We start from the raw sequence: 24,715 nt of genomic DNA on the forward strand, positions 1-24,715 counted from the left end.
GTGCTGAAAGCTTTAGATTGCTATAGCAAGATGCTATACGATAAAAGAAAAAAGGCAAGGCAGACATCCCTGCATGCATTTTGGAAAAAGACTTCAAGTGGTCTGTATCCATGGCTTACCTGTCCTGGTTCCTTCATTTCAGACAAGTGTATTGTTAGTTTTGAATAAAAGTTTGATGAAATATGTTGAACTGCTCTTTTTTTTGTGTAATGTAAGAACCTATACAGTAGGGCCCTGCTTATACGGTGGGTTCCGTTCAGGACCCCCCCCCCGTAAAGCGGAAATTGCCGTAAGGTGGAACCCCACTGGCTTTAATGGGGCGCATTGAGCAAAAATGCCGCAAAAGCGGCTTTTAAAGAGGGAAGGAAAGCTGCCGCATTAGCGGAACGCCGGGAAGCGGAGCACCAGGAAGCGGGACCCTACTGTACCTATTCTTTCCAAGTTATTCCTGCCTCTGGTACCAATGTTTCTGTTAAAGTAGGAATGTCCAGGAAATCATGCACTTCGTTAACTGGGGTATTACTGTAAAAGTGTTCTGAACAGTTATCAAACACAGAAGTAACCATGCAAACATTATAACTTAATGTAGGATTGAGGAAAATATAATGTGCTCTCTTTTCAGACACTAAGTTGCTAAAGTGCTGCAAGGCAAATTCCATCTATCAGCAGTAAGTGAAAGAGGAAAATTGTGCATTACAGCATGGATTTTTAAAAAATGAATCTGGAATAGTCAATTTGTGTTTTATTCTTATGAGAATTCTTGTCTGTAACAAATCAATGGAGGTCAGGTGCATGCCAGACCAACACCCAAACCTCCTTGGGTTGTTATTTAGGATTATGAAAGAGATCTTTGGGCTTACCATAAAACTGTCTTCTATGTGCATGTAACGATGCTGTCAGGTGGGCCTTGGGATCCACCTTTGATCAAAGGCAAAATAGCACTGTTCGATTTCTCTTGAATCCTCTAGCTTTCCCTTAGCCTCAGGAAGCCAGTTCTTGCATGACAAGCCAAAACATAGAACATGGAACTAATGAACAGTGCATGCAAACAAAACTGTCTCATATCTAATGAGTGCCAGCCTTATTGGCCGGATGGACAAGTGAAAGACAGAAAGATGGTAAGATGAGTTCCTGTTGACAATGAAAAGAGGACAGAACTTTAAGATGGAAAACAGGATTAGTACGTAGGATTACCCTATCTTTATGGAAAATACAAAATGGTTTATCCACTGACAGAGCATTCATTTCTGAAACCCTTCTGGCCAACATAATTGCTACCAGGAACAGAATTCTGAAGGATAAGATATGTAGAGGCATGGAGTTCAACAGCTCAAATGGAGGTTTCTGAAGAGCAGTCAGCACTTTATGTAAAATCCAGGACAGGAAGAGGTGTGCTGAAATAGTCATTCCCCTAACAAAATGCCTCACAAAAGGATGAGATCCCTACAGTTTATCCGAGAATTAGAATTGCTGAAAGAGTTGACGCCTGACATTGCAAAGTATTTGGGCAAAGTCACATGAACATGCCATCCTGAAGAAAGGTCAATAATTCTGCAAGGCCGGCTTTGCTGGCTACAGTGTCTTTCTTGACACCATGATGCACAGACCATCCACATACTCTGATATAATCTTAGTGTGGGTGAGTGTTTGGATACCAGTATGGTATCTACCACTGCCGATGGCAGGACTGTTCTAAAGAGTCTTTCCCTGTCAGTGTCCACACATGAAGATTCAGCCAGGCTGGGTCTGGATGAACCAGGCGACCCCAAGTTAGCAGTTTTTTCTGGTGTGGCAACAGTCATACAGAGGGTGTAACCAGTCTATCTCCAAGAACCATGGCCGACAAGGCCAGTGTAGAGTTACCAGAATCACCGTGGCTATTTCTTCTTGAATCCGATGTAAGACCCGAGGTGGCAGAGGAATTGGTGGAAAGGTGCACAGAGTTCTAAGGTGCCACTGGGCCGTGAGACCATCTGTAGCCTCTGCTGCTGGATCTGCATAAGGGGAGAAGAACCGGGGAACCTGATGGTTCTGAGGTGAGGAAAAGAGGTCCATGTGGATGCTGCCAAACCTTCTGTATATCTGTCTGAACACTTTGGGATGTAGTTCCATTCTCCCTGCTGTATCCGCTGTCTGCTGAGCCAGTCCGCCTGCACACTGTTCTCTACCTTGAGATGCTCTGCAACCAGGGAGTCCAGATGCATTTCTGCCCAGCTCATCAAGGCCTCCGCCTCCCGCTGAAGAATTTGGGATCTTGTGCCTCCTTGCTGGTTCACATTGGCTTTGGCAGTGACATTGTCAGTGTGCATGAGTATGGTCCCCAGGCGCCTCCTCGTTGCAAATTATTGCAGGGCCAGTTTGATGGCACATAGTTCCAGGAGAGTGACTGGAAGGTCTGTATCACCTAGCGATCTGGAGTGACATTGTGCCACTTGTCTGAAATAAGTTATAGATGGCCGCCCATGGGGGGGAGGGCTTAGTCAGAACTGCTGTTCGTGTGAATGAGTCAATGCTCCTGAACCCGGCTTTCCACGGAATTGCTGTCTTTGCCCTCTTTAGGAGAAATGCTGTCTGGCCCAAGGTTGAAAGGGCCGAACATCCCTATCCCTTCCAGACTGACTTGAGATACGAATGGACTGGAAGGATTGTCCTGAAGCATACAGATGGTGTTTTTCGAAACCCACATTTCTCTTCCTTTTTCTTTATCAATGGCATAGTCTTCTTCTAGTCCTTAGACTCAACTAACACCTTCTCCAAGGCTCCATTGCCAAAGAGGTTTCCCTCCACATAGGGCTCAGTGGCCAAACTGGTGTGGGCTGTGGCATCCGCTTCTGGTGAACACACCCTCTGCCAGTGCTCTAGCAAAAAATTGGACTGCATCCACTGAAGCATCTGCCATAAAAGCTACCGCCTGAGAAACCTTCAAAAGGGTTTTTTGAACCTGGGCAAGATCCTGCTGAGAACTGTCAAACAGCTCTTCCAACGAGAGTAGGGTAGCTCATGCAAACACCAAAGTAGAAGCCACCCCCCTTATAGAAAGGGCACTTGCCTCCTGCACCTGCTGGAGTCCCAGATCCATTCTCTTTTCAACTACATCTTTCAGTTGCGCATCAGAATCCTGAGGATTCAGGGAGGGATTTACTAAACCTTGCACGGGAGCATCTATGAGTGGGAGTTTCAGTTGATGCATAATGAACTGATCCAGGAGATAATACTTATTTGCCATTGGGACCGACTTCTTAAGCTGCAAGGGAGTCTCAAATTCCATTCTGATGACCTTAGGAAGCATGGAAGGAAGTTTAACCACCCTGGACTTAGGTTTAGGATCTGGGCATACCGCCGCCACTCGCAAGGAAGCAGAGGGGCAGAAGCATCCTCTAAGGTGTTGAAGTTTAATGCCTCCATAGCCTTGCATAACAGTAGTAGATCATGGTTCCTGAAAAACCCGATTTGAAGGCACCTATTCTGTCTTGATGTCCCACTCCATTCCTCCACATCTAAAACAATTAACTGTGTCCATATCATCTAAAACCTCCCCAGTGTGAGAAGCCCTGCCTCTGTATACAGCATGAAGGTCAGGGGAAGGATTCCTACAATCTCTTTGAGACTGATACATTGATAAAGATTGCAAAACCTGAGGGAGCGTAGATTGCGTGGTCTCAGACAAACTAGTTTGAGGCAGGTGGGTAGCTGATGAGGGTAAGGGAGCACTAGGAGGAGTAATTCCCAAAGGATGAGTACTCAAGGGTTGTAGAGTAGCAGCCAGATCTCTAGACAAGTCTGCTAGCAGCATGTCTTTTAGTTGTAACATCTCAGGAGCAAGGTATAACTGAATGGGGGGAGGGATCTGGTTCCGTAAATTCCTTGAAGTTGAGGGATGGCTGTGAGATGACATCATAGCCTGTACTGGCTGTGTTTCATTTGGCAGGACAGCATCCCCAAACCCACAAACGTCTCAGCCGATGAGCTGGACGAAAAAACTGCTGCCAGCTCCCTTCTCTGTTGCTCCCCTTCCTCATCTGACAACTGCTCCTGGTCTCTCAACACACAGCACCTTCTCTGATGCTCTATATCACTTCCCGCCAAAATACCTACTCCCCCTCCTCCTTCCTTGCATCCTCCATTTTGAGCCGAGTCTTGCTCCAGAGAAAATAACATGGGTCTATTGCGCGAGTCTCCATGACCCCGCAGTGACACCATGGAGAAAAGCTAGAGCATTGGGGTGAGGGACGGTGCAGACATAGTCAGAAGGTCTCCCCCACATCATTAAAAAAGGCGGCAAAACACTCTCCAGCCTGTTGGAAGAAGGGTTAGCCACCTGTCTTCCTGCCAAAATCCCCTCCAGTCTGATGGCAGTGGGGTTGGCACTAGCCACCTGGCTTCCGTAGCCATCTGAGGTGCTGGACAATGAGGAAGGGGTGGCAGCGGACAGGACCTCCCAGGCACTGTGGCCGATTTTTCTTTTAGCTTTTCCCATCGCAGGAAGCAAGTGGGACTACCATTGTTGCCAGGCAAAGGCTTCCCACTGGGGAAAACAGGCAGGTTGCGAGATAGCATGGCTTGCGGCAAGACTGCTGTAGTGCGGTTTGGGTCTAAAAAGGGGGCTGGTGATTAACAGAAGAAGGACTGAAGACTGAGGCCTTGCGGTAGGACAGGAAGGCCAAACAGCAATGGAGTTTTGTTTTGTTTTACTAACAGACAGACAAGGTCAGACCGATCAAAAACATACAACTAAGACACAGAATACAAGCCTGAAATAAGGAAGAATTAAAGTAGAGAGTGCGAAGCATCCAACCACAAATTGTGAAGGCAAAATAGAACTGGCTTCCTGAGCCTAAGGAAAAGCTAGAGGATTCAAGAGAAACAGAAGAGTGCTATTTTGCCTTCGACCCCAAGGTGGAGCTCAAGCCCCACCTGAGAACATAGTACATGCATGGGAGAACAGAGATCACTTGAGAGAACCAGTGTAGTTGGCGATTAGTGTGACAGACTGGAGATCTTTGGTTCAAATCTTTGCTGGGCCATGAAGCTTCTGGGTGACTTGGGCCACTTACTATTTCTCAGCCTAACCTAAGAGAGCTACTCTTTACCATTTTAAAGATAGGATCAAAAATGTAATAAATAAAAGTTCACTAGGTAAGTTCTTTTAAAACTTTTGTATGTTTCTGTGGGAGGAAGTGATGTTTAAGAGGTCTCATGAAAGTTTTATTACAACAGGAACACAGACTACAGAGGGAATTTGCATCTATTAAATAAGGGTGTAAACCACAAAAAGGGATACTGCCAGCTGATTTTTTTGCCTTTCACCTGGAATGAACTATGAGAGTACAAAGGGGTTGAATCCAGACTTAGAAAACCTACTGAAACCAACAAGATTTATCACCAACTTAATTCCATTAATTTCAGCGGGCCTACTCTTAAGTATGACTAAGTCTGGACCCAACCCAGTCTTTAAAAATATAACAGAGATTATTTTCTTCACAAACTGTGTTAATAAGCGACATTTTTGTGACATCCCAGAATCTAATTTTACACTTCAGTAAAATTTGGGGGGCGTGTGAGGACAAGTATGACTTTTTGCATAAATTTATATTACCTGCATTAACATGAAGTGGGATACTTTCTGCAATAACATGGGGGAGTGTGATCACAGTGTTAACAGCAGGTATGCTCTTCACAGCTGAGCTCCTTTAAAAAACCCACAAATACATAAATATTTAACACTAGGTTTACAACAAAAAGATCAGCAGTAAATGACTATTTAATTTTCACAGTTTAAAAGATAAAAGGAATTAGTCACAAGCAAATCAATATTTTAGAGGTGAAATATGAGGGACAGAAAGGCACACTGGTAACAAAAACAGATTTGCAGAATTCAGGACTTTATAGAATGTCAAGAGAAATACTGTGAAGAATGATAAAGCTTATAAGATCATGAACACAAAAATATAGTAGGGGCAGTTGGTTAGAAGAGTACAGAAACTTAAATGTCTTGTGTTTCATCTTTAATATTTCTAACAGCTCTTTCTATTCAATTCAGATTCTTTTGTTTTGTTACAGATGTTTCAAAGGTGTTCATTATAGATATGAATTTTGTGTATAAAAGAACGAACACAAATTTAGGGATGGCTGAAACATGAAAGAGAATTCTGCAGAAAGATCTATGCCTCCAAATGTCAGTTTCTCCACAGAACATTATCTGGATTCTGCCTAAACCGACAGACTTAATGGGCTCCAGAACTACCACTGGCCTCTACACCCACCCCAGCCAGCTGGAGGCTCTAAAGGTTTTAGTCTGAACAGCTTGGATGATGGCCTGCTCACCATGCTTAAAAGTTAATGGGACAGTCAGATCCATGCCTATAGAACTAGAAGCATTCATGGCCACATGGTATTATGGGCATGGATATGGCACATAAGCCTTCAGAATATCTGTGCAGGCTTTGGTCTACATGATGTGATCAGCTCACACGCATGAGTATGCAGGTCAGGCAATGGGAAGAGCCCAATTCATGACATGCAAGCTAAAGCCTTTGAGACGCCTCAAGGCAGAGCTAGATTATGAGCCTTCCAAGCTCCCACCCCAGAAAAATTGCAAAGTGAAGTCCACAATGTGAACTTGAAACTTCAGACAAAATTCTGCCTTGGGCAACATTCACTGTCAACTCTGCTTTTCAGCAGGATATTGTGAAAGTTATTCCTACTGCATTCTGCTAAGGAACTAGTTCTCTGAGTGGTTTATTGGTTTCCCTAAGGAGTGCTGATGAAGGAACAAGCTCCTCCATTGAGAGTATGCCTTGAATAGTTAGAAATACTGATCCGCCTTGCCTGAACATTCTGCTCACAAGCTTTGTATGGTAAACTCTGTACGGGAATGGAGGAACTTTGTATGGGTTCTTCAGGAAGATGGCAGCCCCCTGCTTGGGTTATCTGTGTGAATGTTTTTCCACAGTTTCTTTTCATTCCCACCTGTTTTAAAGTACTACTATTGGATCTCGCGAAAAGATACAAGATCACACAGCCAAGCCTTCTTTCTGTTTTGCCCAAATGGTATGCAGGAAGTCTTAAACTTTGATGTGACTGTATTCATCAGTAAGGAAGAGATATACAACACTAGCTAGCCTATGGGGTATTTGAAAAGGCATATGGGAACATTTACCTTTTCCAGGAAATTACATAACATCCAATAGCCACTCCACCTTGGCCAGTAGTAACTGGTGGACAACGAAGGCAAAAACATTCACTAGCACTCTCACCTAGCTGTAAAACAACTATCAGAAAAGTCAAGTTCAGTCTAAAGTTGCTCAGGTACAAACTTATACATCCGCATTCTATATTAGGCACATGCACACAAGCGTAGTAAATATAATAACTATATGAATACTCTAGAGAACACCGGAATATGCATAGTACAGAGTCTTGCTTCGCTTTTTCCTGTTCCCCAGAAAAAAGCAAAGGGACAAACTCATATAAAGGCAGAAGAATCAACTGAATAGCAGTCATTTCATCACAAAAGATAGATTATAAGTTATCTCCAGAGTCATCAAGCAGGATTTGGTGGGCCTTAATCATGTCAGAGAAAAATACAAAGTTACCTTATTGCAGAAGTGGAGACATTCACTGTGTAGCAAGTGTGTCAAAATGTTTATGGTAGTGAAGCAAATGCAGGGAGAATAAACTGCAAGGAAACTGAATTAATCTCCATGTGTTTTTTTCTTTTAAAGAAAGGTTAAGCTACATCAACTCTATGCAAAATAAATTTAAATCATTAAAAAAAAACACTTTTGCATGGTATAAAGCAGTAACAATCCACAAATTTAATCCCAAATGACATCCCAGAAGGTTGCTTAAAAATATACAGATAGCTTCTCACCATTCTCCACATAAGATTCTAGCTGGTCCACAGGTAACATAGAAGGAGAAAGCTGCAACTGGCTGGTTACAATAGTGAGGGCCCAAGGAGAAGCACTTAGGATGTCTGTCATCAGTAAAAACGGTATGTCTGTAAATACTTTTTCTAAATGCTCAAACTGCCAGGAAGAGAAACAAAGGGTAATTATTTTATTGCTTATATTTCTGTCCAGGCAACGTTTTCAATCAGATCTCTATCACATACCTTATTTGAGACAAACTTAACAGCTACATCAAATGGAAATACTGTCTCTATAGTAACTGTTTCATCCTGCATTAAAAAAAGAAAAAACTAAATCATCCTCCAGTTCTGATTTGAGAGACCAAAATCAGATAAGTAACAAAAGTTTTAAGATTCCTCTGGCACAGCTACTTCTCTTGCCCAATACTGACCTGTCAGCCAGGTGATAACTCATACACACATTGCCTTCAGCATGAGAATCATTTAACACCTCAGTCTCAAAACATTATGGTCAGGTCTCCACCATTCATGACTCATAAGCTGAACTCATGCATGGCAGCCAACTAGGGGCTCAGTACACTTCCTGTTTTTGTTGCCTGCCAAACCGCAACAACAGAGGGCACCTGACAAGCTACAATACACACTTGGGGGTACATTCAGTTTGGTTGATCACAGGTTCAGCAGACTAGCACCATGTGGATATAAACATCCTAATGAGTTGAAAGGGACTATCACATGTCTGGAATCTGGGTGATCACTACCCTAACTATTTCCTGTCACCTCTTAAATTTGTCTTCTTTCAGTTATAGTATGGGACACCAACAATTTCTCTGAGCATCTCTTTACAGGAATGACTACATTTATCACTGTGATAGCCATGCTTACCAAATGGATAATGAAGAAAGGTTTCTCTTAATATGCATCTCTGGTTGATCACATTATGCAATATCTACCCCATTTTTCATACAATATTATAAATATATTATGTTTCTTGAAACTATGAAACTACATTTCTTGAAACTATTATGTATAATTTTGAAATGTCAAATGCTCTCAAAGTGTCAGTCTAATCACCCTAAAAAATGCAAGCTCCTGCCATAAACCAAATCCTTCCTTCACCCTAGTTAAGTGTGTATATACATGGGGGGGGATTTCACTGAGCTAAAAGTGAAATGTGCTAGCTTAAGGATTCATCTAAATGACTATGAGGAACAAGTATTTGTCTGCTTGTAACAAAGTTCATAGACAACACTGGAGAGGGTGGTAAGCACACCAGCCTTGTCTCACTCATTCACACATTACTAGAGCAGTACTGTATGCAAGACAACCACTACAACCACACTTTAAGGGATAATTATTAATGGATTTCAATAGAACTTATATATGCAACCTACACACTTAGGAAAGCCTAGACTTTAAGTAGTGATGCTCACTAAGGTACACTTTGGGAATTTGAAAAACAATTGTCAGCTAGTCCAAACATACCCTGTGACATTTGCAGATAATCTCTTTTCCCTCAATGGTCGCACTCACTAGGTAGGAAACATACACGAGAAACATCCGTGCACCATCTGTTCCACACTGAATATACAGAGTTTTTTCCAGCTTTAAAACAAGCAGAAGGGCAGGGGGTAGGGAGGGTAGGGCGGAGAGAGATATACTAATTAGACAAAATAAGGCCTTTAAGTACAACACTCAGAAATCCTCTTTTAAAGCTTCATCACATCCACATAATTTGTAGGACTTCCTGAACTCTCTGTGCAAATGAAGCCATGAGTAACCCTTTGTCTTCCTGGGTTGCTTCTCACGTTACTGGAAAAAGGAGTGGTTGCAGTTTGTACTACGTACAAATATAATTCTAGGGCAAATTATGAATTCTGCAATATTCCCTCCTTAGTGCCACACATGCATTCTGGCCCTGATCCAAAGAAATATATTCATCGTTAAGTCCTATAGAAATTAAAAGGAATTTAAGTGTAATCAATCTTCTTTGGATTGAGACCCATATCTCCAAGGTAAGCATAAGTAACTTAATTCCATCACTGAACTTTCATACTTGCTATGCTGATAAGGCAAAGGGCATTTTTACCTTTTCACCTGGTTGCAAATCTCCTACAGGAATATCAGGAAGTAAGGCAGGATAGGAATCATCACACATTTCAGTTCCATTTAGAGTCACATGAGTTTTCTGAGTCAGGTTTGCATCTTGGCCTGGAATAAAGGGGGGGGGAGAGAGAGGGAATCTGTTTTTTCAAGCAGATTGGGCCATTGGCCTCACCTTAAGGGTGGTTTTATCCAGGTATCATGGCATCACGTGGGTAGTCATAGCGCCATCTAGCGTCTGAAGGCAAGAATGTACTGGAGTCAAGTTCTGTGGTGAGAAAGCCCCTCCCACTACAGTTTCATTTGTGACGAGTCTGGAGTGAGACATCTTGAGAAAAAGCAACAGCCAACAGGCCTGCCAGCAAGGAAAATACAAAACTGGCCCAGTAGCACAAATATTCCTAACGATCATGGAGATCGTGACTTAACTCTATTACTTAAATGATAAACTTGAACAATATACTGTAGTAGGTAACATCCACATTCAGAAATTCTCCAAACGGGAGGACCATGATGGCATGATACCTGGGAAAACCACCCTTCAGGTGAGGCCAATGGCCCATTTTCCCCAGGTAGCATGCCATCACGTGGGATGTACCAAAGCAGCCCTAGAAGGGAGGGACCACCCACTGCTTTCTCAATGCTTACTCATGAGAAAGAACCTGTTGCAGAACTCGCCTCCCAAAGGAGGCCTTGGCAGATGCATAGAGGTCTATCTTATCATGTTTGATAAAGGAGTCTGGAATAGATCATACCGCTGCTCTACAGATGTCTGCAAGAGGTGCGTTGGTTGCAAAAGCGGCCATAGTGGTAGTTGACCTGATGGAATGCGCCGTTATTTTACTAGGGACTGGCAACTTTAGTGACTGATACACCAGAGCAATGCCGGCGTGCAACCAACAAGAGAGGGTAGATTTAGAGACCTTTTTCTCCAGAGTCCTTGGATGAAAGGATACAAATAATGACTCCCTCAATCTTATGTCCTGGGTTCAAGAGAGCTGTATCTTGAGGGCCCTTCGGACATCTAGCGAGTGCCAGACTTTCTCTAGTGGATGAGCGGGTTTAGGACAAAAGGAAGGACGAACAATGTCCTGGTTACAATGGAAAGTTGAGCTGACCTTGGGACGAAAGGATGGATCTGGACGCAACACGACTGAGTCCTTGTGGAAGATGCAGAGATGACGAGCCGATGACAATGCTCCCAGTTCAGAGACTCTTTTCGCTGAGGTGACTGCCACCAGGAACAGGACCTTGAAGAGTTGCAGGGGCACTGACCCAAGTGGTTCAAAAGGAGGGCGCTGAGGGGCTTGCAGGACCTTAGGTAGACTCCAGGAAGGAAAATGACGACATACCGCTGGTCAGAGGAGGGCAGCTCCCTTCAGAAAATGTCTGATGAGTGGGTGCGAACCATAGAAACGTCAGAGGGGGAGGCGGACAGGATTGATGAGATCAAAGAGGCGTGACAACGCAAGGTGTTAGCTTTGAGTCCCATTTTCAGGCCTCTATAAAGAAACTGCAGAACTTCTTGTACAGTAGCTTGAGAAGGTCGGCAGCCTTGCCCTGCACACCACTTGGAGAAGGCGAGACATGTATTCTGGTAAATGCAATTCGTCGATGGCCTTCTAGATGCCATAACTGTATCGACAACCCCCTGAGATAGACCTGAGTTAATCAGTTGCTGCCGTTCAAATGCCAAGCTGTCAGACTCAGCAATTCAGGATCCGGATGCCAGATCGGCCCAAGACAGTAGATCTGGCCTGACTGGCAAGTCTCCAACAGTCTGTTACTGACAACGCGATCAGGTCTGAGAACCACGGGCGGCGAGGGCAGTACGGGGCCAGCAGAACCAGTTGTGCCCTTTCGCGTTTCAGCTTTCTCAGTGTCCTGCCCAGTAAAGGAATTGGAGGGAATGCGTACAGGAGATCCTCCAACCAAGGTGTCGCCAGTACATCTACCGACTTCGTGGTCTGCTCCAGGTATTGCAAGAAGTACCAGGACAGCTGGCAATTGGGACTCGAGGCAAAGAGGTCCACTGAGAAGTTGCCAAACTGGCTCTGGAGGAGGTCAAACATCACTGGGTGAAGTTTCCACTCTCCCAGAATCACCTGCTGCCTGCTGAGCCAGTCGGCTATCATGTTCAGAGTCCCACTGAAATGTTCTGCCCTGAGAGACATCAGATGACTTTCGGCCCAGTTGAAGATCCGGGACGCTTCTGCCTAAAGAGTATGTGACCTGATTCCCCTTTGTCTGTTCAGATGTGATTTTACGCAGGTGTTGTCTGTCCGGATCAGTATGTGTTCCAACTGGAAGATTGGCTGGAAGTGTTGGAGAGCCAGAGGGGCCGCACGTAATTCCAGCCAGTTGATACTCTGATGTTGTTCCAGTCTGGACCACCGACCCTGGACAAAGCAGGAGTTGCAGTGGGGCTCCCAGCCGGTTAGGCTGGTGTCTGTTGTAATTACAATTCTGTCCGGTTCTCGGAATGGGGATCCCCTGCTGAGGTTTCAAGATCTTGTCCACCATCGGAAAGAGGTATGAAGGCGTGAATCCAGGCGAATGTCGCAATGGTTGGAATTGGAAATGTCCGCCTGGAAAGGTAGTAAGGCTCACTGGAGAGATCGAGTATGGTGCCGTGCCCATGGGACGATGTGAATGGTGAACACGAACATTCCCAGCACCCTTGCCAGAAACATCACATCCGCCTTTGAACAGCGTAGCAGAAGCCTTGCCATATCTCTGATGGTTGCAATGCGTTCCAGTGATAGGAAGACCGTGGCCTGTACTGTGTCTAGTATTGCTCCCAGATGCTGTAGACGCTGAGTTGGTTGTAGCTGACTCTTGTCGATGTTGACTAGCCAACTGTGCGACCTCAGAACCTCAATGGTGTGGTGAACCTGGTCGCGTGCGTGGTCTTTAGAGTTCGCCCAAAGCAATAGATCGTCCAAGTAGGGGTAAATATGGACCCCCTGAAGATGGAGGTGAGCTACCATGGGGACCATCACTTTGGTGAATACCCCTGGTCCCAACACAAGCCTCAAGGGCACAGCCATGTATTGAAAATGATGGTGGCCAAAGGCAAACCTCAGGAACTGTCTGTGGGCAGGGCAGATTGGTATGTGGAGGCATGCTTCCTTTAGGTCGATAGAAGCCAAAAAGTATCCCTGCTGTAGAATTTGTGTAATTGAAGCTAGGGAGTCCATTCTGAACGGTCGATACATCACAAAGCAGTTGATGAACTTGAGGTCCCACACCGCTCTCCATGACAGATCTCACTTGGGAACTGCAAACAGGACGGAGTAAACACCCTGTGATCTCTCTGCTGGTGGGACTGGTTCTACTGCCGCTATGCTGAGGAGATGTCGTATTGCTTCCTGCATGACCCTCTGCCATTCCTGGGTCATGGGGGAGGGAAGGAATCTGTCCGGGGGGGATTGCCAAAACTCTATGCTGAGAGAAAAGATCTCTGATCCAAGAAACTTGAGTTAGCCCCAGCCAGAGCCCTGCATAGTGCAGTAGCCTGCCTCCAATAGGGATGGCGTCAGAATTGCCTACGCTGACGAGATCCCCGTCCGTATGATGAAGTGGAAGGGCCTTGTTGTCCCTGGTACTGAGCCTTGCCCTGGAACCACTGTTTGTGCCAGGTTCCCTTGGAAGCGCGGAAGTCTGTGAAACGGGAGTCGCAGCCTCGCCCCCCCAGACCACACTTCTCAAAAGCACTGAAAAGATCAGTATGGAGCAAACCTTCAAAATGGCCTGTGGTCATCTTTTTTGGCCATGGCTAGAGCAGGCTTCCGGTTGTCTTTAGGATCTACCAAGACTGCTTTAAGGGCTTCTTCGCCAAATAGCAACACCCCATAGTATGGGGCTGTAGATAAATTGACCCTGGCTGTGGTATCTGCATTCCAGTGACGAAGCCAGAGAGTTCGTTGAGCTACTACTTCTGCAACCAGTGCCCGTGCTCCTTGTTGCGACGCATCCAAAGTAGCGTCAGCTACAAATGCCGCCGCTTTGTGCAGCTTGACCAGACCCCTTCTGAGTTTGGCCAGATCCGGATCTTCCAAGAGCTCGTCCAGCCACATCATCGAGGCTCTTGAAAAGATGGAGGCTGCTACAGACGCTCAAATGGAACAGGCGGTGGCTTTGTGTTTCTTTCGCAGGGTGAAGTCTAGCCGCCGTTCTGATGGGTCCTTAAGCTGGGAGTCTCCTTCTTTCGGGAGGAGAGACCTGGACACCAAGTTAGAGATTGGCTGGTCTACTCCTGGGACGTTCAGGTGATTCATGAACTCAGGAGCTAAAGCGTAATGTCTTTTGGCCAGGGCTGAAAAAAAAATGTGGACACAGCGGCTGAGCCCATTCCTCTTTGGCCAGCTTGTCGATGGGATCTGGAACCGGAATAAAGTGGTCTGCCGATCTGGGATATTTGAGGACCCTGGCCCCCTTCACGGGAGGGACAAGAGATTGGGTTGGCAAAGATTTGAGTCCCAGCATATCCAATACTCTACGGCACAGCAAGAGGTAGTCAGCTGAATCAAAAAGACGATAGGATGAGTCCTCCTCCAATTCTGAATCTTCACTCCACTCATCATCTTCAGCCTGAGGAAAAGATGAAGGGTCCTCCAATCCGGCATCATCACCTCCAAGTCTGCCTCTGGCGACATCAAAAGGATCTGGAGAAGGTGGTACAGCATCATGGCGAACATGATGACCCATTGTGCTGGGCTGCCACAGAGGGACTTGCTGCTGCGAAGCTAACTGTACTTGGGAGAAGAACTCCAGTGCATCCTTCAACTGGGAAAGAAACTCGGGGGTCAGTTGCAGGCCTAGGAGAGGATCAGGTACAGCTGCCTGAGGATCTGAGGGTAGAGACTGCTCTTGTTGGGTCAGGTGCTGATGTACTGATTGATGGTGAGATGTCGTCGCCATCGACTGAGATGAGAAGTCCAAACTCGGTTGGCTCGAGAACCCCTTGAACTTGTCACCTGAAGAACCAGCAGGTGAGTGAAAAAGAGCTGACAATGCCTGCTGACCAGGATCCTCCAAATTAGGAACGGAAACATATTGAGCTCGCTTGGAAGCACTATGGGTAGAGAGGTGTTTAGCTTTGGTAATGGCGTTGGAGTGGAGCTTGGAGTGCTTGCACTTTAAAGCCTTGTGATGTGACTGAGGCTTGCAATGCTTAGCATCTGTCTGCAGGTCTGTCTCGGGTCGCTGATATGCCATTATAAACATGCAGCGAGGCAGGGGTACAGGGACTGTCACAAATGGTAATACGGATAGGAGAAAGTGTGCACGTGCTGGCTAGATGCAGCAGTCAAGATGCAACCTGAGGACAGCTTAGATGCGCCTCCACAGAGGGAGAAGCACAATACTGCTCCTGTGCACTATATGAGACAATGGATCTCAGTACACACCCACAGGTGGAGGGGGGTGCGGTACTGGTCCTGTGCACTAGCTGAGGAAATACATCTCAGTACATGCCCACTGGGGGGAGGTGCAGTACTGCTCCTGTGCACTATAGCAGGGAGAGAAGTTGTAGTACACACCCACCGGGGGGGGTGTAGTACTATTGCTCAGTACTGTAAATTCAACAGCCTCTTTGCCCTGATGTTGAAGTAAATTCTCAAGAAATGATCCCTGTTAATTTAATCAAATGGGAAAGGAAGAACCACTATCCACTCCTCAATCAAACAATGGAGGCAGCCAGCAAGGAACAAAGGAGAAAAAAGAGGAATAAAAAAGGGTGGGAAATTCAAAAATGGTGGAAAATTTAAAATAGAAAGAATCCAAAACCAAAATGGCGGTTGCAGAGCTTGCTGCTACCCGAGTGCACTCAAGCTACCGGGTGTGTGTGTGCCAGACGGGTGCCGCAGCTAGCGCAGCTGCCTGCAAGCCCCTGAGAAGCTAATGGCCAAGGGGAGGCGGCAACAGCAGGCCTCCTCTGCAAGCCACTGTAGAGAATAACGGCCAAAAGGTGGGAGTTGGAGCAGGGCGAGCAGTGCCTAGCAGCGAGGGGGAGCCACACCTCAGAAGCTGAACGGCTGAGGAGCGGCTGGCAGCGGAGGCACCGAGCGGCTGCAGTAACGAGCCATGGCCGCAGCCAGCAGGGCAGAGGAAGCTGTGTGCTGGTGCCGGAGGCTGAGGTGGTGCCAAAAAAATGGGCCATGAAAAACGGACATCGCAGTAGCGGCGGGGAAGGAGAGGGGCGGCTGGTAGCTGTGGTAGCACTGCGGGACTGGGAACAAAGGTGGTAGAGCCAGGCACGATAGCACTGGGCTCTTCCCACCTGAAGAGTGGGGGGGGGTAGAGACGCTGCCACTGAAGGCAGGAGCAAGAGGCGCACCACGCAGTCCCAAAAATTAAAAAAAGGGAACAAGAAGAAAACAGGGGGGAACCAACAACCACCCCACCAAGAGGAAATAGAGGGAAGGGGTGATACCTCAGGGGGAAAGGGGCCCCAGCGGGTTGGGGGCCAGCGGAAGCCCACCACACTCTCCCACACACACAGAATACAAACACACACACTGGACGCATTAATTCCTACTCTAAGCCTTACGCTACGGAGAGATGAACAGCCTCGGACCAAGGCAAGAATGAAATTGGAGTGGGAGGGGCTCACTCACCACAGACCTTGACTCCAGTACATTCTTGCCTTTGGACACTAGATGGCACTATGACTACCCACGTGATGGCATGCTACCTGGGGAAAATGTTATATTTGTTATGTCACCCAAGATAACAATTAGGATAGATTTCAAGTTGCTTGCATTACCAAAATGCAGTTAAGATGCATGCAGCGTGTTGGCTCATATTGAAACTGAATTCATACAATGTTAAGTTCTTCAGAACCACATTGGCTCAGTTCACACACAATACTAAACCACAACTTAGTGTTATAGAGATGACCCATGACCCTTGGGCTTGTGCATCCCCCCTCCCCTCTATTACGGCTCCAAGGAGAATGGAAGCGTTTAGCATTACATCCGATTCCTAATCTGTGGTTAAGATTAATGATGGTTTGTTGAAACAAACCAGCTGCTTAAGTTATGTTTTGAAGTTAGCTTACTGAAAAGGACCTGTTTTCTTTGTCTTCAACCATCATTTCCAATTGTTTAGTTGTTTATTGGTCATATATTAGAATAGTTCAGGAGAAGGGAGTGTTTTAATCCTTTCCAATATGAGTCTATCACTCTCTATAGGAACTATGAGCAAGTACCACATCACATAATGAATACCTGGTTTTAAGCCTGCTGTGAGCTTTACATCTTTGGCAACTGTCTTCTCATGTGACTGAATTGTCACAGTCAAGCAATACATTTCATTCGTCAGGGCAGGGGGTTCATGACTTAGCTGCACAGAAATGTTTGGCACTCTAGAAATGATCCTTTAATTAAAAACAAGAAAAAGATCAACTGCCTGCTATATCTAAACATTCTTACATCCTGGTTTTATCCCCTTCTGCCACAAAAGCAGCATTCTATGTAAGGCAAACAGTTGAGTTTTATTCACGTCTTTCAAATCTCCTCCCGACATACCTTTATAATGTCACTGATGTGCATTAATGCTAGGTACACTACTGTTAACTGTGCAGCACAACACACAATCAAGTGCTTCTCAATAATATTTTCATTGCCACTATTCCCTTTTTACAAATGGGAAGGGAGGCTTTAAAGGAGTGACTGACCCTCCAGCAAGTTTGTGGCAGAGCAGGGATATGAACCTAAATCAGAATTCCACCACTCTCCCAATAGCTCTCTTGAATACCAGAATTGTTTTTTTCCCCTTTTTCCTCAACTATTTGTAAACTCAGTGTGATATCCCAGATATAAGAACCACCAATAAGCGTGATAATTAGATACCTGAATAAAACTGTAATTTGGAAAGGTTTGGGGGAAATGAAACCAGAATTAGTTGAGATGCAACATGAAATGAAGAACTGCTTTTTTAAAAAAAGGTCTCGTAACATCTTAAGGACTAAGAAATTTATCAGGGCATAAGCTTTCACGTAGTAAGCCTACTTCAGATACATGAAGTGGTATTCTGAGTTGCAGGTGTGAGCGTATGCACACATGTGTTGGGGTAATGCAAGTTGAGCAGTTAATATGCATAACAACTGGCTATTGTGCACATTTACCAGGTGTGGATATATGCACATTCTCCAATACCTGTTGGAGATTATATATATTGGCTGGGAAATTAGCACAATTCCCTCTTCATGGACAGATTATGTGCACATTCTCCATGAGGCCTGGTGAATGTGCACAGTGGCCCCTAACATGCACACATTTTTCTGAATGGCCAAGTTGTTAATTGTCCCTGTCTGGTTAGAATAAAGTGAAATGAAGAAAAGTACACAAACTATTTACACACACACTCTGTGTGTCTGTCTATGTGTGCATAGATTATCTATTTCATTTCTTACCAGTACTTCATCATAAGGTCTACAGTGAGTTTGAACAGCACAATATTAAAATCAGTTACAGCAATTTACATCAGGAAAATAGGTTGGGTCCTAAAAGTATCGCTTAGCTGTCAAAGGCTACAGTGAAGAGCTACATGCATCAGTAGACGCATACATCCAAAACTCAGGCTAGCAGTTCATGCATCTAATGAAATGGACTGTAGCCCACGAAAGCTTGTAATACAATACATGTGTTAGTCTCATGCAGCAAAAAACAACAGATGGCTTTGTGAGAGACTAACACAACTACCCTTCTGAACTTTTTTTAACACACACACAGGAACTGCAAGTCTTTATGTAGGCAATGATTTAAATTCTATGAAAATTAGGCTGGAATCCCAAATACCATTTGGCATGTTGTTCTTGCCTTACTTTGGTATTTTATAAACAGAAAAAAGATTAAGCACCAAAGCCTGTTTGATCTTTCAAGCCTAACAGAGAAATAGCTTTCATACTTTTTTTTAAAAACTGCAAAAGTGAAAAAACATTGGTTGCATATATCACAGTAACTAAAGCAGGGGTTGCCAACCTGTTGCCACCAGGTGCCATGGCACCCATGAAGGCCTTCAGTGGTGTCCCCAGCAAGCAGCCAGAATCTTGAGCTTTCATTTTTAAAAAACAAACCAACAAGTAAGTCTCTAGACCCCCTAGAAAGAAAATGTGCAGGTATCCTTTTAAGGAATTTTTGAGAAATGAGCCAGCCTGGCTGTTCCCATCTGTCAGAGTTATTAGCCAATGAATTGAAGTCATAGGTGTAATGAATAAGTGAGTTGTTTGGACACCAGCCAACAGGAATCCCTGGGGTACTAAGGAGCTGCTCTTTTGCCCTCCCTTTTAGTCGACTTTTCCTGCTTCTGTCTCCCCCTCCTCTCCCCGGTCCTTGGAATCCCTTCCTTTTTCCCTAGCAACCAGGATGCATCTTTCCTGTGCTGGGTTTACCAAAGATCACGTTTGTTGTTGATATGTGCCTTCAAGTCGATTACAACTTATGGTGACCCTATGAATCAGTGACCTCCAAGAGCATCTGTCATAAACCACCCTGTTCAGATCTTCTAAGTTCAGGTCTGTGGCTTCCTTTATGCAATCAATCCTTCTACTCCCTTCTGGTTTTCCCAACAGTATTGTCTTTTCTAGTGAATCATGTCTTCTTATTATGTGTCCAAAGTATGGTAACCTCAGTTTCACCATTTTAGCTTCTAGAGACGGTTCTGGTTTACTTTGTTCTAACACCCAATTATTTATCTTTTTTGCAGTCCATGGTATGCGCAAAGCTCTCCTCCAACACATTTCAAATGAGTTGATTTTTCTCTTATTCACTTTTTTCACTGTCTAATTTTCACATCCATACATAGAGATTGTGAATACCACGGTCTGAATGATCCTGACTTTAGCGTCTAGAAATTATTTTCTGCAAATCCTAACACACAATCAGTGTGGGTGAAAGTTAAAGAAACCTTCTCCACCAAAAAGGCAAATGTGAACACTTTGCAAAGAGGCCCTGCTTTGCAGGAGCTAAAGATCAGGGAATCATTAAGAATTAACTTATACATGTCTATTCAGAAGTAAGCCTCTTTGTATTTAATGGAGTTTACTTCCAGGTAAGTAGGTACAGGATGGCAGCTTAGGCTTTGGTTTAGGGTTGGCATTGAGGGAAAATGGTTCTTGTGCCTTTAATAGCTGTCTGGTAGGCAGAAAATCAACAGGTCAAGCCTTTTATAGTATAGAAATACAATTATGAGAAAAGCTTCAGCATGACCACTCTAATTTTGTGTTATGCCACACCTTTATGGCAGCCATTTTGTGACTGGTGTTCTAAGCACTCCCTCAAAATTTAAGATGTGCCCTCTGATCCAAAAGGTCAGGGACCCCTGAACTAGAGCTTTTGTGTTAGGGAGTGAAAAAAAGACACCTGACCATTTTGTATATCAGCTCAACATCTGCCACTGTGCATGCCGATTTATACTTACATGGTGCTTGCCTGAACTGTAATACTATCCCAATGAACCTCATTATCTGGAAGTTTAGGTCGCCTTTTGAAGGAACGAGCTGCCAGCAATGCTTCTTGAGAAGCAGCAGCATCTCCCCCTCCTCCATGCCACTTCAAAATCACACACCTGCCATTTTCACCACCCAGAATTAAATCCACTGATGTGATCTGAAAGACAGACAAGAATCATTGAGATTTCCCCCCACCCCAGTCCATTTAATTTATGCCAGGACACATACAATGTTCTACCAGGTTTGTACTGATTCAAAACTGAGCCACCACTACCACCTCCTTCTCCATGAATTTCTGCTGAAGTACATCAAAATTTTGAAGTGTCTGTGTAGAATCAGTCTGTTCCTTTGGAAATAAAAATTCATCTGTTTCAGATTTTTCCTAGTACATGTGGACCTATTTTCAAAACATGCCATTCTTGCAGAAAGTTTATTCAGAAGTCAGTTCAGTAAGACTTATCCCACTGCAATCCAGATGTGCAGAGGACAGCAACCCCAGGACTGCTAGCTTTTCTAGAAGATACCTAGAACTCTGCCATGTCTCCTCAGTACCAACCCTGCAATCTCCCCCCTCTGAGTAATTCAAGGCTTTGCACCGCCACATTTGCTGCAGTGCTGCAACACAACTCACAATGTTCTACTCATGTCACCCAATCCTATATTCATTTTGTTGAAACAGCATTCCATTAAGAACATAAGAAGAGCCTGCTGGATCAGGCCAGTGGCCCATCTAGTCCAGCATCCTGTTCTCACAGTGGCCAACCAGGTGCCTGGGGGAAGCCCGCAAGCAGGACCCGAGTGCAAGAACACTCTCCCCTCCTGAGGCTTCCGGCAACTGGTTTTCAGAAGCATGCTGCCTCTGACTAGGGTGGCACAGCACAGCCATCACGGCTAGTAGCCATTGATAGCCCTGTCCTCCAAGAATTTGTCTAATCTTCTTTTAAAGCCATCCAAGCTGGTGGCCATTACTGCATCTTGTGGGAGCAAATTCCATAGTTTAACTATGCGCTGAGTAAAGAAGTACTTCCTTTTGTCTGTCCTGAATCTTCCAACATTCAGCTTCTTTGAATGTCCACGAGTTCTAGTATTATGAGAGAGGGAGAAGAAGTTTTCTCTATCCACTTTCTCAATGCCATGCATAATTTTATACACTTCTATCATGTCTCCTCTGACCCGCCTTTTCTCTAAACTAAAAAGCCCCAAATGCTGCAACCTTTCCTCGTAAGGGAGTCGCTCCATCCCCTTGATCATTCTGGTTGCCCTCTTCTGAACCTTTTCCAACTCTATAATATCCTTTTTGAGATGAGGCGACCAGAACTGTACACAGTATTCCAAATGCGGCCGCACCATAGATTTATACAACGGCATTATGATATCAGCTGTTTTATTTTCAATACCTTTCCTAATTATCCCTAGCATGGAATTTGCCTTTTTCACAGCTGCCGCACACTGGGTCGACATTTTCATCGTGCTGTCCACTACAACCCCGAGGTCTCTCTCCTGGTCAGTCACCGCCAGTTCAGACCCCATGAGCGTATATGTGAAATTAAGATTTTTTGCTCCAATATGCATAATTTTACACTTGTTTATATTGAATTGCATTTGCCATTTTTCCGCCCATTCACTCAGTTTGGAGAGATCTTTTTGGAGCTCTTCACAATCCCTTTTTGTTTTAACAACCCTGAACAATTTAGTGTCGTCGGCAAACTTGGCCACTTCACTGCTCACTCCTAATTCTAGGTCATTAATGAACAAGTTGAAAAGTACAGGTCCCAATACCGATCCTTGAGGGACTCCACTTTCTACAGCCCTCCATTGGGAGAACTGTCCGTTTATTCCTACTCTCTGCTTTCTGCTTCTTAACCAATTCCTTATCCACAAGAGGACCTCTCCTCTTATTCCATGACTGCTAAGCTTCCTCAGAAGTCTTTGGTGAGGTACCTTGTCAAACGCTTTTTGAAAGTCTAAGTACACTATGTCCACTGGATCACCTCTATCTATATGCTTGTTGACACTCTCAAAGAATTCTAATAGGTTACTGAGACAGGACTTTCCCTTGCAGAAGCCATGCTGGCTCTGCTTCAGCAAGGCTTGTTCTTCTATGTGCTTAGTTAATCCAGCTTTAATAATACTTTCTACCAGTTTCCCAGGGACAGAAGTTAAGCTAACTGGCTTGTAATTTCCGGGATCCCCTCTGGATCCCTTTTTGAAGATTGGTGTTACATTTGCCACTTTCCAGTCCTCAGGCACGGAGGAGGACCCGAGGGACAAGTTACATATTTTAGTTAGCAGATCAGCAATTTCACATTTGAGTTCTTTGAGAACTCTCGGGTGGATGCCATCCGGGCCCGGTGATTTGTCAGTTTTTATATTGTCCATTAAGCCTAGAACTTCCTCTCTCGTTACCACTATTTGTCTCAGTTCCTCAGAATCCCTTCCTGCAAATGTTAGTTCAGGTTCAGGGATCTGCCCTATATCTTCCACTGTGAAGACAGATGCAAAGAATTCATTTAGCTTCTCTGCAATCTCCTTATCGTTCTTTAGTACACCTTTGACTCCCTTATCATCCAAGGGTCCAATCGCCTCCCTAGATGGTCTCCTGCTTTGAATGTATTTATAGAATTTTTTGTTGTTGGTTTTTATGTTCTTAGCAATGTGCTCCTCAAATTCTTTTTTAGCATCCCTTATTGTCTTCTTGCATTTCTTTTGCCAGAGTTTGTGTTCTTTTTTATTTTCTTCATTCGGACAAGACTTCCATTTTCTGAAGGAAGACTTTTTGCCTCTAAGAGCTTCCTTGACTTTGCTTGTTAACCATGCTGGCATCTTCTTGGCCCTGGCAGTACCTTTTCTGATCTGCGGTATGCACTCCAGTGCATCAGTATGCACTGTATGGAGTATGAATCAGTATGTTAGTGTTAAGACATTCCTGAACCGTAATCAACCTGTCATTGAGCTTTTTATGGTACTGTTTTGAATCCTAGTTAAGGGCTTACCTCAATCTTCTTTCCCACATCTTCTGTTTTTGCCACAAACTTGAAAGTGAACTTCTTTGTCTTGCCAGGGATAAGACACAATGTCCCCTGGGTGGATGGCTCCATGATGTCACTCTTTTGATACGCTTCTTCCACCACACAACATTGGTTGTATTCCTACAGCCAAGAAGTAGGATAATGCAGCAAAATCTGATTCACTGGGATTACTGTGAAATCCTGCCCTATTTTTTTTTTGTGTCAGCTAATTTAAAGTTATACATACTCTGCACCTATATCAGAATAAAAGAAAATAATCATAGATAAATGTATATGTTAAAAAGGAACTATAAACGCTTTAAGAATAGTGTTTTGAAGAGACAGAAGATGCGCAATAAGCTTCCAAGAAAAGATTTGTCATTTAATCCATTTAGGCTGCAATCATGCTTACTAGAGTGTAAGTCTTGATGAACTCAAGAGTGTTGGCAGGGTGGTGACATGACACACCTCTTAAAAGCTTTCTCCCTTCTCTTACACAGGAAGGAATGGCTTTTTTATGAAGCCTGCTGCAACATGCACACATCACCCCAAACCAGTATGTAAAGTACCGTTGAAGAGTCAAGATACGTATTTCAGGTACGCCATTCACTGAAAAGCATTTGTAGCATTAAAATAGTCAACAGACTGTGACAATCTCATTTACCCCCATCAACAAGAGATTAATCTTCCTCAAGAGGTAACACAAGTTTTAAATTACCTGATTATTGAAGCTGATACACAGCTTAGAAAACCGGATAGGATGCGGACAATCAGCTTTCAAATATATGTCAAACTGAACTGGTGTATCAACATGAAAACTTGGAGCAAGAAACTTGGCTTTGCACTGCACTGAAGTTTAGAGCAAAAAGAAAACAGAAAAACAGTATTAAATATGATTCCCATATTTCATAAAAGGCCAATGATAGATGAGCTTTTCAGTTAAGCAGAGTCTTCTTTTCTATCTTGTTGTGGCTAAAGACATGGAACACTTGAACTGTGATTCTGTAGCCACAATCCAAGGAGCCTGTTTAGATATGCAGTAAGAGCTTCTTCTAATTTTCTAATACAACAACTCTTACTTCTGAAGGATCTAGGCAACTTTCTAATTCAATTACATTTTTAAGTTTTTCCCCACATGAAGTACTGTCAGTACACACAGCTGTTCCCCCCCCCACAACACCTAGGATTTCCAACTGCTATACAAATTTGACTGTTCTGTTGCCTCTTTGAAATTGTTTTTCCCTCTCCAAATATTTTCCTCCACAATCTTATTTA

The 24,715-nt window shown here is 44.3% G+C and overlaps 1 protein-coding gene across 5 annotated transcripts in view; it reads right to left on the reverse strand.

Annotated features, from left to right (window-relative positions):
* TRAPPC11 (trafficking protein particle complex subunit 11) overlaps window positions 1–24,715 on the reverse strand; it is a 55,423-nt gene that overhangs the window by 4,878 nt on the left and 25,830 nt on the right. Inside the window, exons 18-28 of one of the 5 annotated variants that reach the window (XM_061583835.1) lie at window positions 24,159–24,289; window positions 23,426–23,581; window positions 20,710–20,778; window positions 20,549–20,589; window positions 17,209–17,357; window positions 9,963–10,084; window positions 9,359–9,478; window positions 8,117–8,182; window positions 7,874–8,030; window positions 7,160–7,271; window positions 5,597–5,688 (exon numbers count right to left, since the gene is read on the reverse strand). In XM_061583835.1, coding sequence (XP_061439819.1) covers window positions 5,597–5,688; window positions 7,160–7,271; window positions 7,874–8,030; window positions 8,117–8,182; window positions 9,359–9,478; window positions 9,963–10,084; window positions 17,209–17,357; window positions 20,549–20,589; window positions 20,710–20,778; window positions 23,426–23,581; window positions 24,159–24,289 — 1,215 coding nt within the window. Of the gene's footprint in view, window positions 1–5,596; window positions 5,689–7,159; window positions 7,272–7,873; window positions 8,031–8,116; window positions 8,183–9,358; window positions 9,479–9,962; window positions 10,085–17,208; window positions 17,358–20,401; window positions 20,590–20,709; window positions 20,779–23,425; window positions 23,582–24,158; window positions 24,290–24,715 lie in introns of all 5 variants that reach the window. The other 4 variants (XM_061583832.1, XM_061583833.1, XM_061583836.1 and 1 more) reach the window with 4 other exon arrangements.

Source organism: Rhineura floridana, chromosome 9 (assembly GCF_030035675.1).
Source record: "Rhineura floridana isolate rRhiFlo1 chromosome 9, rRhiFlo1.hap2, whole genome shotgun sequence".
In the NCBI taxonomy this organism is placed as follows: Eukaryota; Metazoa; Chordata; class Lepidosauria; order Squamata; family Rhineuridae; genus Rhineura; species Rhineura floridana.